The sequence below is a fragment of the Sciurus vulgaris genome (assembly GCF_902686455.1).
Source record: "Sciurus vulgaris genome assembly, chromosome: 4".
Classification (NCBI taxonomy): Eukaryota; Metazoa; Chordata; class Mammalia; order Rodentia; family Sciuridae; genus Sciurus; species Sciurus vulgaris.
The window spans coordinates 151,866,891-151,879,932 of NC_136464.1; the positions used below are offsets into that span (position 1 = coordinate 151,866,891).

The following is a 13,042-nucleotide window of genomic DNA, read 5'->3' on the forward strand; positions in this document are numbered from 1 at the left end:
AAATACGAACGCTTGATATTTACCATTATTGGTTTAAAGACTCTATCCCCTTCTTACACTGCCCTTGATTCCGCATCATGTAAAAAATAAAAGTTTCTTTGTGTTCTATTAAAATTCGAAGATAGTGCTGTTTTGTTTCACCTGTAAGATGCATGCAATGAAAAGAGAAAAAAAAGTCCTTGCTCTCTAAAGAATTAATCCATTTGCTTTAATCAGGTAAGAGTTATATATCTATATTTCCTTCTTTGCTACAGCTACTCAGAAACAATGCGTAATCTCTGTAACCATTATTAACCTAGGTTTTGAATAAATGTACTTTTATCCCCTCTCCCATACAACGTTTGACATTAGTCTATCAATGTATTCTAAATATTTTATATTAAGGAAACAATTCCTTTTGGTGATAGGTAGAACATAGTAAGTTGTATATAAATAGAACTCTACTGCCCTCTTTGTTTCATGAATAAAAGTTTCAAACAAGTCATTATGGTCAAGTTTTTTCCAGTGGTAAATGAAAGGAAAAAAAATGTCTAACACTTATTACATCAACATATAGTATACATCAACACCAAAAGCCATTTTGTGAAATTAAATAATTAGTATAAATGAAACTCCAAGAGATGAAATAATACTTAAATAAAATTGCAAACATAATATTTATTGGTAAAATACTGATATGTCCATTAAAGTCAGAAATAAGGATATCCCTATCACCATTATTCAACAGTTTTGAATGGTGTAGCTACTGTAATAAAAATTTTAATAACAAAAATATGACTATCGAAAGCTATCTTTATGCAGTTATCTTTATTTTCAAAGTGGAATATTAAGAAAATACAAATATACATAATACTAATTAAAAGAAGTAACATTTTTAAGGTAAATAGAAGATAAAATTAAGACCTCTCCTAATATCAATGACTAATTAGAAATAGAAAAATGTATAGGAAAATTTGATACAAGAATTTAAATTTGTCACAGAAGAATATAAACAGAAAAAAGGATGAAATCTTATTAAAGGATATAAAATAAGGCATTAGAATGATTTATATTCCCAGACAGAATCTTAAAACCATAAACATATCTTCTTTCCCAAATTAATGCAGCTTCATTCAATATTATGTTTCTTAGGAATCCTGCTTTCACCTTAATGCAAATGTTCAACTAAGTGACTTCAGACACAAAACACGTATCTTTTCTTTATGAATTACACAGAAGCAGAATTAAATTTTATTTATTATTATTTACAATGCAGGAGGTAAAAGTTTTTAAGAAATGCTATTTTTATTGTTCCAATTCTAATTAGTTCTTTTGTATACTCCTTTTAGAGGAGTATCTACATGTTAGAGGATTGGTTTGCTCTATCAACTCATAGATTCTATGGATAAGTGCTAGGTACAGATATGATTTGACTTTGCTATAAATAACCCACTTTTCTTATATGTATGTAAGATAATCAGAAACCACAAGGCAAAATGGTTTTTTTTTTAAAAACTAGTACTAAGAAAAAGAATTCTGTTGATAAAAATGCATCTTCTATTGTACTTCACTCACATAATCAGATTATCATTTTTTCCTTTGTTTAAAGTGAATTATTCACCTCAATCTGTCAGTTTGAATTATTGAAAAGATTTAAACTTTTTTTTCAATGCCAAAAAGTTCAATTAAACAGTATATTTCCAACCCTTGAAAAATGTGTCATCTGTAAACCTATTTTCCTCAAAATGTAAGCAAGATGCAGAAAAAACATAGGTATGGTTAACACTGTAGATTCAATTTTAAAGTCAAAGTTATAGAGAAGATTGACATTTGCCCATTTATTTCAGGAAATGCTTACTATATGCAGAACTCTAGTGCCCTCTTTTGTATGAAGAATGTAATGCAACACAAGTGCAAAACAGGGTAACTTCCAGAAGTAGGGCAATGATTTAAGTAGGTTTTCAACTAGCAGTCAACTACTAATGGCAGAGGACACTTGCCTGAGTAACTCTATCCTTTTTTTTTTTTTTTTGGTCTTAATATTTTTTGCTGAATGAATAAAGCTAATTTGTTCTGACTTAAAATTTTTTTTGATTATTGCTGAAAATAAAGCAATTTAAAGTCATATAAATGTAGAATTTTTAAAAAAAGATTGATATATTTTAGGATGCCAAGTAAATCCCTAGGAGTTCCTAATTTTAATGTTGGTGATACACTACTGCTTTCAAATACTAAGTATCTAAAACCAGCAAAAGCCCAGTAAGTTAGGATTTTGTTGTTTAAACCTCATAGCAGCAGAGCTTGAAGAAGTCTTTTGCTAAGTGACCTACACATGAATTTAACAGGTCCTCTTTGTTTCACATTAGACTGCACCTAAGTTTTCTCAGGATGACAAACATTTCATCTAAAGATTCACTCTTATAGAGGAAGTAATAAAAAAAAAAAAACTTAGCCTTTGGTTTCTGATTGGAACACTTCCTCCCTTCCCTCTCCTCCCTACTCCATGAATGAGCCCAGAAAGTAGAGGCATAAAGAGGTTTCACTTCTACTGTAAAAACATAAGACAATAGGTAGTTATTACCCTCAGCTGTAACCACTCAACACCTCAAACAAAGCCAGGCTGTTTAAATCCTCCAAGCAACCTCCATCAATATTTATGCACAGCACCTTACATTTTATAAAGATGGGGACATTCTCTGAGCACCAATCTGTGATATTACAATTGCTGAGTAATGGAGTAAGAAGTCATAAACTGTTTTTTATGATGATAAAATCAATCTTTAATTGGAAAGCCAGATAATATGGACTTTTCTTTCAAAATTTTAATATGCATATTTTCAATGGAAAACACATTTATCACTCAATCAATGAATCCAAAAGAAAAAAGTGTAATGCTGTGATTGCAAGGATACCAATCAAACACTTTTTGCAGATATACAGAAATAACATTTTCAGCAAGTTTTATAAGACTTGAAGGGCACATCTGTACCTGGTGAACACCTCATCCTCACAGCCTTCATGAAAAAGGAAATGCCACCATACTCCCACATTACTCAAAATGAAGACAGTGTGTTCAAGATCAAATAGCTGCACAGACACATTGACTAAAGTCCGTGGAATACAGGTTAGGGTTTCCTGTTGGAAGATTTACCTTCCTAACCACATTATGATCCATGTATCTAAACAAGTGGATTCAGTCATAAATTCAGTATGACTCCAGACATAATGGGGGAGGAGCAAAGTCAGCTCAAGACTCCTCATATGCTCTACAATTCACAGTATAACACTGGGATAAACGGGCTGGAAGGAAAGGTGAAGAATTTTGAAAGATCACAACATAATAAGGTTCCCCCAAAACCTAATCTAAGCTAATATTCAGACTAGTGTGAGGGAAGAGGATAGAAACAGAAGTAGAAATATAAAAGGCAGGAAAATTTTCATCTTAATTGCTCCAAATGTTTGGCACACCTCCATATAAATAATTCTCCTGAAAAATTTTTTTGAGGTAGACAAATGTTAGAAAAGAACTGAGTTTGTGCTAAAAAAAAAAAAAGAAAAAGAAAATGAAAATATGTATAGAAAGAATTGAGGAGAGGCCTTATTTTTAACATTAACCTTTAAAAATTCTATTTATTTATAAAAACTCCTCTCAGTAAAGTGCTTATTGGATGTCAGATACTCCTATATTTATAGATCACATTAAGCCTTTTATAGCTAAAGAACAAAACCCAACTTGGGCTTTTAAACATGTTTCCCCCTCTGCGTGCCCTGGCAAATTCCTCCTGGTTTTGAAGTTCAAGCTCAAGCTGACTTCCCGGGCAGACTCCCTGAATCCAATTACATACTGTGCTCCTACTAATGTCCCTCTACACTTGTGCGCTGCTTTCTGTGCTGTGACTGTCTGCTTGTCTCCCCACTGATCTCGAGCTACACAAAGGCAGACAACACTGCTTCCTCATTTTTGAATCTTCAGGACCTGGCAGGTACTCAAATTACTGAAAAGTTCATTTTATTAACAATTTCTCAAGCGGTCCATTTTACTTTAGTTGAATGGACTGGAGGTTTGCAGTTTTTCACAATATTCAATAAATTATATTATGAAGTCATCTTTAGTCCCACTTTTTCTTTTCTTTTTTCTAAACCAAAGGAGTTATTAGCTAGGACAAATAACTAGGTTACAATCTTAGTTCCTCTTTCTGACACCGTTTTTTTAAGTTACATTTCTTTCACTAAAATGTCCTTATGCACTTAGTAAGTAAAATTAAATCCCAAGAATATCAACAAAACATGATTCTTAATGGCATAAAATCAAAAATAAATACTTCTGATCAAATAGATCCAGTAAAAACAAATTCTTGTGCTTGGATACCAATGGGAAACCCTTAATGAATCTCTGAATCTGAACTGCCATGCCATCAAGCATCTCCAGGAACAAAACTCTATGCACCAAATGCAGGAACAAAGCTATTCAGAGGGACATATTTTTGAACTTGTTTTGCCCCAATTTCCGCTACATAGATTGCTCCAGTCTTTCTGTCGACTTCTAAGAGATGTGGCAACACTTGATCTGGTAGTTGGATTGTGCTGATCACAGAGCAGTCACCAATGCTTCCCACAGGGGGTGCTGCCAGAAGGGACAGCCTGCTGAGGTTCAGCTGGGCCACAATCAAGTACTTCCCATCTGGAGTAAATCTGAGGAGGAAGACATTTTACATAAATGCATATAGAAGCCACATAAATGCTTACTTTTAAAACATTTTTATACCCCTACAGCATTAAACAATAGGCACCTACTCAGAGAAATATTCTTTTAAGGAAAATTTTAATTTGGTTTAATTCTGATGAAGGAGTAAGACATCTATGATGGTACTTGTAGCCAAAAATAGCTTAAATTAAACAAAATCAATATGATAGCAGCAAACAAATAGAAACTAATAGAGAATTGGAGTTAGGCTGGGTCCAATGCTGTAGACTTTTCTTCTTTGTTTAGAAATTTGCCAAAGGCTATAGGAGATGTCTAGCACATATTTATTATCTCTGATACTGAAATTCCATAGAGCACTGGAAGTATAACTGTTTTCACTTTATCTGGGATTTAAAAATCCTAGATATCAAATTTCTGTATATATATTTTTTTGTCCATTTTCACCTGATCAAAGTTAACAAGAAATATTTTAAACTTTCGGCTGGCTTCAGAGGAAGTCAATAATATAAATCAACTAAAACAAGCATTTTAAAATAAAAAGGAATAATTACCTAACTGAAGAAGGTCCTTCTTCTGTGAAACAACTCTTCCATTCTCCTAACCACTCTCCAGTGTCCTTATCAAATACTTGGATTCTTTTATTTCCTCGGTCAGCAATCCACACCTGAGAAACCAAAAACATACAAAATGGAAAAGCTCTGGGATACAATAAAAAAGAAAATCAATGCTTAGTTTCATCAGTAAATACATTATCTCAGCATTTACAGTTACTAAGGAGTATCAAGTCCATTTTCAGATGGGGAGAGAAAGGTTAGAATCCTTGTCTGGAGTACCCTTACAAGCAAAAAGTCAAACTCTATGGTCACGTGTCTTAATCCAAAGCCTGTAATGGTCTGTCTACTGAACTAAACATGCAAGTAACTAAAATCTGGACAAGTCTACCACTTCTAATACAATGATTAGAATTAAGAGGTACAGAAAAAGACAACACTCATTTAGTCCTCCAAGAAGTATCCACCTTCACTGAGCACTGCCAGCCTGCCTGTTCCCAGAGCAGGCAACAAGTAAGTAAGTGTTGTCCAAAGTAAACTATTTAAAGGAGGAGAGTGGGATATACTTGAAACACATAAAGTATGATAATAGGTTTAATTTAGGTTTGCTACAGGTAATGTGTTATTAAGGAACTGCTAGTGCAGAACAGGAAGTTAGATTCATTCTAAATGGCATTTCATGTGTGTGTGAAATTAAAGCATGCATAAAGTGCAATGGCTTTTGATGACATGTGTCTAGGGGCTGTAGAGAGGTAGGAAGAATGAACAGGAGGGGAGAGCTAACTTTGCTGACCTTTGTCCCCTGCCCCACATTTCAGGTCAGTTGGATTTCTTGGGTTTATGGATTCAGGAACTTTTTCTGCAGGGAAACTGATTTTATCTTCTTTGATCTATGAATTTTGGTAGCTACTGACTTCATTGTCAGGCAGAAACATGATGTCTAAGTAAGGAATTTCTCATGGTATTTTCCTGATCTTCTATTCTTTACTATGGTCAGGTCTGCTTAAGGATTTTGGAATCACTCTTTTAGACAAATGACCAAGGTGGAAATAAAGTTAGCACTCTGGGATTGAATGACAATCTACATTGTTAGCAAATTCTTTCCTTCTTCACACTCAACAAATTTTGATGATAATAAATCCTGTTTAAGAAATACTAAGTCTTTAACTCTAGGGTGAATTAACTTATGTAGAGTTGTCATGATGAATTTATCATGTAAAATGCTTGGAATAGCACTGCTGCTGTTATAAAAATACAAGTGTGTAGAAATTAACACTCACTTCTTATCACTCAGTTCAGAGTACTCCCATTGAACATTATGTCTGTTAGAACATTCCTCACCATCTTTACATGGGTCCAGGTCTTGCATGCTCTGAAATTTGGCCTTTTTCTTAGCCCACAAAGGGAAAATTAACCAAGCTCAGGAAGATAATGTATAAAACTAGAGTTCTAACATTGTAGTTCTCAATTCATATTCAAAGTTCATGTGGTCAGTTAAGTTCTTGTGGTAGACAGATTTAATGATCGAAACATTCATCAACATGGAAAATGGAATTATAATTAGATGGTTGTTTACTGCACACAGAATCAGAAATGGAAAATGGACTAAATGTCCAATGGCATGAAGGCAAAAAGGCTGATGCACTATGAGTCAAGATGTTTAGCTATCTAACAAGTATGTATGACTAGTGTGTGCTAGGCAGTAAAATATAAAGCAAGAGAAATTCAATATGTGCTTTCACAGCCTACAATCTATTAGGGGAAACAATTAAATAATGATAATATAGCAGGATAGTTACTAAAATGAGGAAGTACAGGCTACTTATTGTAGGAAAACACAAAGACAAATACAAAAATTTTTGATGGAGGTTTGATGGTAGAAAGGTAACACCAAAGAAGTGACATCAGAAGTGAGTAAAGGCTAAAGGAGGTGGTCATAGGTAGGGTAGAAAAGACAGGAACAGACTGACATTTTTTGGTTAAAGCTTTCTGTTCCTCAGAGTGCAACTAGTGATAAAAAGTCTGCCTATGTGGCTCTTTCAAGTTTTCAAGATTAACCTCTCCCATCCCCTTTATGATCAACATGTTTTTCCCAAGAATTGAAAAGTTTTCCTCTATTTTCAACACTAGGGCAACATTTCTTCTCACCTAACTTTATGTTAGGATCCATTATTTGTTCCTTCTAATCTACTGTGTTCATTTCTAAATACTTGGGGAACCCCCTTGGTAAAGGACCCCAACATTTGTAAGAGAGTATGAGTGCGTACCCGGCTCCGAAGTTGACCCAGACATACCTACTAACATACAGATCCACATGCCCACACACACACATATGCAGACACATTGTCCTAGACACAATGACACGGTATTTTACCCGACCAGATGAATCAAGTGTAACACTGTGAGGTATGTTGAACTTAGCAGGCCCTGTCCCTTTTTCTCCATGCAGCCAAAGGATCATGAAATCTATAAACAGTAAATATATGTGGTCAGTGTAATATATGGAATGTCTTTATATATTTGTGTATTGTATTTTGTAATAAAAATTGCAAAATTATATACCCTCATTGACTTGACTATGCTATCCTGGCTTTCTATCCATACATCAATTTGCCTAATTTTTACCATGCTTCAAGCAATTATCTACTTTTCTTTTTTTCTTTTTTGGGTACAGGGAATTGAACCCAGGAGTGCTCTACCACTGAGGCATATCCTCAGCCCTATTTTGTATTTTATTTAGAGACAGGGTCTCACTGAGTTGCTTAACACCTGGTTTTTGCTGAGACTGGCTTTGAACTCTCAGCCTCCTGAGTCACCAGGATTACAGGCATGTGCCACCACACTTGGCTCTACTTTAACCATTATCTCCATTCAAATTTTTTATGATGTTTTCAAAATCACTGTTCAGGGTTCATCTCTCTCTCTCTCTCTCTCTCTCTCTCTCTCTCTCAAACTGGTTCCCCTTCCCAATATATCTTTTATTTGGTATTATCATTTCCCTGAGCTTAAAAATTGACATTATGTTTTATAGTCTGACTCCTTTATTATCAATTCTACAGGGATTAACCATGATCCTACTTCTTCTACCTGTGAATGTAACCCTTTTTGAATTTAAGGCTGCTGTAGATGCAATTAAGTTAGGATACTGAAATAAGATTATTCTGGATTTAGAGTAGGACTATATAAGGATATATTTCTAGTGAGTTCCATAATTTGGAGGGTATATAATCATTTTATCACTTACTTATATATTTGGTAACAGTTAAAGGAAGGTAAGATGGGGTAAATCTAAAAAATCCTATGAAAAAACAACCAACCAAATTCAGGAGACAGATTGAATATGGGTGTATTAGTTTCCCGTGGCTGCCTTTAAAAATGGGTACAAACAGGTGGCCAACAGAAATGTATTCTCACAGTTTGCAAGAGAAAGGAGGTGGGGATTTGAGACACAAAGCTCCTTTCCTGCTAAGATCTACCACCTGGAGATCTTGCAAAATAAAGTCTCCCAGAACACCCTGCCTATCCCTCTTTTTGCCTCCCACCCAAACCAGTGTAGTTCATGAACTACTTCTTGAAATTTTGTTCTGCCACCAATTTAGTTTCTCCATTTCCTAATTTTTATTGTATATTAAAATAGATTCTGGCATTCCAGGCTCCTAACTCTCCATTCTTAATTGGATAGGATTTCCACTTAGCTCTCTCTTTATTTCTGTGGGGTACCAGGGAAAGAATGCAGGGGTGCTTAACCACTGAGCCACATTCACAGTCTGATTTTTTATTTTTTATTTTGAGACAGGGTCTCACTAACTGCTGAGGCTGGCTTTGAATGTGTGATTCTCCTGCCTCAGTTTCCACTGGGATTAAAGGCACGTGACACTGCACCCAGCTGCTCTTATCTCTTGAACCTATGATACATTCCCATTTCACCTCCAGGTCCTTTTGGAGGAAAATCCTACCCTTGGTGAAGAAAAGTAGACCTGATAGTAGAATTATTTCTCGTTGGTAATGCCACTCATCAGTTTTCTAGTTTTATCCCAGAAATACATTTTAGCCCGTTACAAACAGCTTCCTACAAATCACTGTTACAACATTATACCAAGTATCCAACTTAAAAAATATTATTATCTTAATGCCATAGAAACATAAGCCATGTACCTTGGGACAGTTTGATCAATCTGTTATTCAATCCTCCATCCCCATCCACAATGTAAATATCTCCTGTGTCATCTACGTATAGTTCTGCAGGGTTATCAAACTGCAGGGGATTCAAACCTGTGCCTTTTTCCCCAGGCGTACCCAAAACTTGAACAAGATCACCAAAGGTATTGTATTTTTTAACAGTATGACCATAGGATCCTGTAAAGATAGACATAAACGTCTCACTATTAAATTTCTGCACAACATTCAGTTTTCAAATAAACCGAGGGCAAAACTCTGATAGAATTAAATAGCAATGCAACGTTGAATGGCTCAAATACTTAAATTTTATAATTGCCATGCTTTTTGGTAAGTTACAAATTTGTTCATGAATTAAATTAGTTACTCCAAAATAAGTGAATTCTAAATTCAAATAAATAAAAAAACTGACTCATTATAAAGAATGCTCATGATGTTAACAAATTATTTGTGTATCATTTTCTTTTTTAATCTTATGACCTTGAAAAAGCATGGCTTATAAAAGAAAATCAGAAGGAACTTAAAATGAATAATGTATATGGGAAACTGTTATTTCAGGCATAAACGTACAGATTTTAAATTTTATTAGGTCAAGAAAAAAGTTCTCTATAACACAAACTTCTTAAAGTACATTTTCTCCTAATCGAAACAAATTAAAAAATTTGAACCCATTAATTTTTTTCCTAGGAAGACTCTTTCCAAAGCAAGGCATCTTATTTTCTGACATACATTGAAATTTGAGTTAAAATGATCTAAGCAAAAGAAAAATGTAGAACATTAATAAGCAAGGGAAAATCATAAAGCATTTAACAGAAATCAACTTAAAGGCATATAAGACCCAACTAATAGGTAATCAAAAAAACTTAACTGGTTACCCTAAGCTTACCAGAAATAAAGTGAATCAGTTTGCATTACAATTCTATCTTAAAAAATGTATTTATTATTATACATGCTTTGGATCCTTGAGCCAAAGTATGCAGCAATAAGAACAGTATCATTTGAGAAAGCAAACCTCAAGGTTTCTTAAAAATTGACAAAGAAGATAGAACACTAATAAATAATTTTTAATGACTCATTCGCAGTTGCATTTTCAATAGAAAAGTATTTTCCTTTGAAAAATGAGAAAAAAAAAACATAAAAACTTGTTTTCCAGATTTGTGGGTGGAAAAACAAATTAACATGGAAATATAAGCTCATCTGTACTCTTTTATTTCCGAGAACAAGTGAAGTCATGTTAAAAAAAAGCGGCGGGGGGGGCGGGGAATGGCATGAATGGGATAAATAAAAAGTAAAGATTTTTAACAGTGAATTAATGGGGGGAAGAAGAGTAAAAACAGTAAAATCTCATTAAAGTCTTACAGCAAATTCAGAGGCATTCTAGAGTTTTTGTTTTAACCAGAATTTTGCCATCCAAAATACAGCTTAAAATAAATAAGTTATCCATTATCTGAGGTCCAGAGATTTTTTGGGTTCTGAGAACAAGTGTGATAACGGCACTATTTATAAAAACAAAACCCATTAATTCCAAAAAAATGACATCTTAACTAGCTAGAACTGGGAAACAGTAGGACATCCTTCAAGTCAAGAACATAACTGGACCTTGGATCACTACAAATATTCTATTTATGATCCCATGTCTTCCTGAGTTCTTCAGGTAATGACAGGCTATCTCTGGTATTGTCTTAGCTATCAGCACAAGTGAATTGCTTTCTCTGAAAAGTCTCCTCATAGCTGCAAATTAAATTATGCTTACTTTGTTTTTCAGCACTGTCTACTGAAAATATCTGAGACAGAAGATTTCAGACATACTTCAGTCAGCAGAATTCCACAACCATTAACACCAATTTCTGCAAAGCTCTGTGTTCTGGGCAACAAAGTAACGATGGTTTCTTAGAACAACCTCTTTTGAAAAAGATCTAGCATGGAAAAGTAAGAACTAAGAACTTCACTCATTCCTTTTAAAAGATCGCTATTTTATTTGGCTTTATTAAAGAGGTGTACTCTCATTTAATCTGAGAAGAACCACCAAATACTTAAAGAGGAAAAGACCTTGACAAGTTTAAAAGATCATAATGATACAACTTCCTTGTTTAATTTCTAGATTCTGCAGGAGTACAATATGAAGATTTTTAGGAACCAGTGATTTCAATGAATTATTAAAGAAATTACGATTAGACTTGGCAACTCTGATTTTAAAATGTACAAGCAAGAACATGGACAAAGATGTGATTTCCAGCAAGGCAATTTAATAGATATTACTACACATACCACTTCCTACATCTGTGATCCAGACGGATTGTTCATGTAGTGTACTGGCTGCAAACATACCATGTGGTGTGTCAACTGTAAAATTCCAGGCTCGTAGGAAATATCCATCCTCTGTGAACACTAATACCTTTGGGATGTTATCCCCTCTCTGAAGGTATACAAAAATAACTGCTTAGACGGCATCGGTTTAAGGAATGGTAATCTTTATTTTGTCAGAGAGAAACAAAAATGAAGTTAATTGAGAAATTTAGTAATGTTTAAAAACCAATTTCAAAACCTACCAATATTACTAATATCTATCACATTTAAACCAAATTATCTTCTTAAACCAACTCAAAAAAGTTGCATAACTAGAATAATATAAATGTATATGTATACGTAGTACAGTAAAACAGGAAGTCTGCTGTTTCCTTTGTCTTCATAAAAAAAGAAAAAAATCCTCACTTACTTGGGCTACATAAACCAATCCGTTGAGTGAGTCAACTGCAACACAAAATGTTGCTCCTGTAAAGTAGTCTGAGTACTTAGGCCAACTCAAATCCAACCGGTAAGAAGCAACTTTCTCCGATTTCCAGGAAATTCGAAAAGCAAAATTTCTTAAAACCTTAAGTAAAATAAAGATGAAGATTCAGTGTGCCCTCCAGGTTAAAAAAAAAAAAAAAAAAGATTCCAAACAAATGCGCTTATACATCTAAAGACCAAAACGAACACAATAAAACTTAATTATTCTAGAGCTGGGGAGGAGGCAAAAATACTATCCACATAGCTTTTTAACACCTAGAGGCGAGGTGACTCGTCAGTGGTTCAGCCTCAAGGGCAGGTTTGGGGACAAGCTGGTGCGGGAGACAGGGCCCACGACCTCATTCCAACCGTGCCATTCACAAAACCGACAGTCATTTCCTCACTACTCAACTCACCGGGGAGCCACATAAACGCGAATGCAAAACCAGACTTGCAAGAAAAAAGCCGGCACCGGCCGCGCAGACCCAAAATCTCGCCATGACCAGAGCTCGGAGACAGAAGGGTCCACAGGGGAAGGCGGCCGGACAAACCCTAGGCCTGAGAGCCTGGTCGCTGCACAGCGAAGACCCTTATCTCCTATCCCCTTCCAAGAGGCACAAAAGAACAAAGACTTGAAAGAAAGTAAGTCCCAGAAGATCAGTTCCGGGTTTCTAGAGACTTTCCAGGTTCCCGCCCCCATGTCAGGTGGCCAGAGGGCCAAACCAGTGACCATCCTTCCCCACCCTCCTGGATGGTGTGTGTAGCGGACTTCTCCTAGCCACCCACATCGGGGCTCCCTTAGATATGCCTTACCCACTTGTCGTTGATTCCTTTTAGTTAAGGTTGAATGATAAAAGCGTCA

At 35.0% G+C, this 13,042-nt stretch overlaps 1 protein-coding gene across 1 annotated transcript; it reads right to left on the bottom strand.

Moving 5' to 3' along the window:
• Positions 1-1,330: 1,330 nt before the first annotated feature.
• Positions 1,331-12,954, bottom strand: NHLRC3 (NHL repeat containing 3). Its single transcript, XM_079135890.1, has 7 exons — positions 12,597-12,954; positions 12,128-12,283; positions 11,680-11,827; positions 9,391-9,591; positions 7,610-7,701; positions 5,236-5,348; positions 1,331-4,671 (listed from the first exon to the last, which is right to left on the bottom strand). The coding sequence occupies exons 1-7, from the start codon at positions 12,678-12,680 to the stop codon at positions 4,419-4,421; spliced, it is 1,047 nt and encodes a 348-aa protein (XP_078992016.1). The 5' UTR covers positions 12,681-12,954; the 3' UTR covers positions 1,331-4,418.
• Between the last annotated feature and the right edge of the window lie 88 nt (positions 12,955-13,042).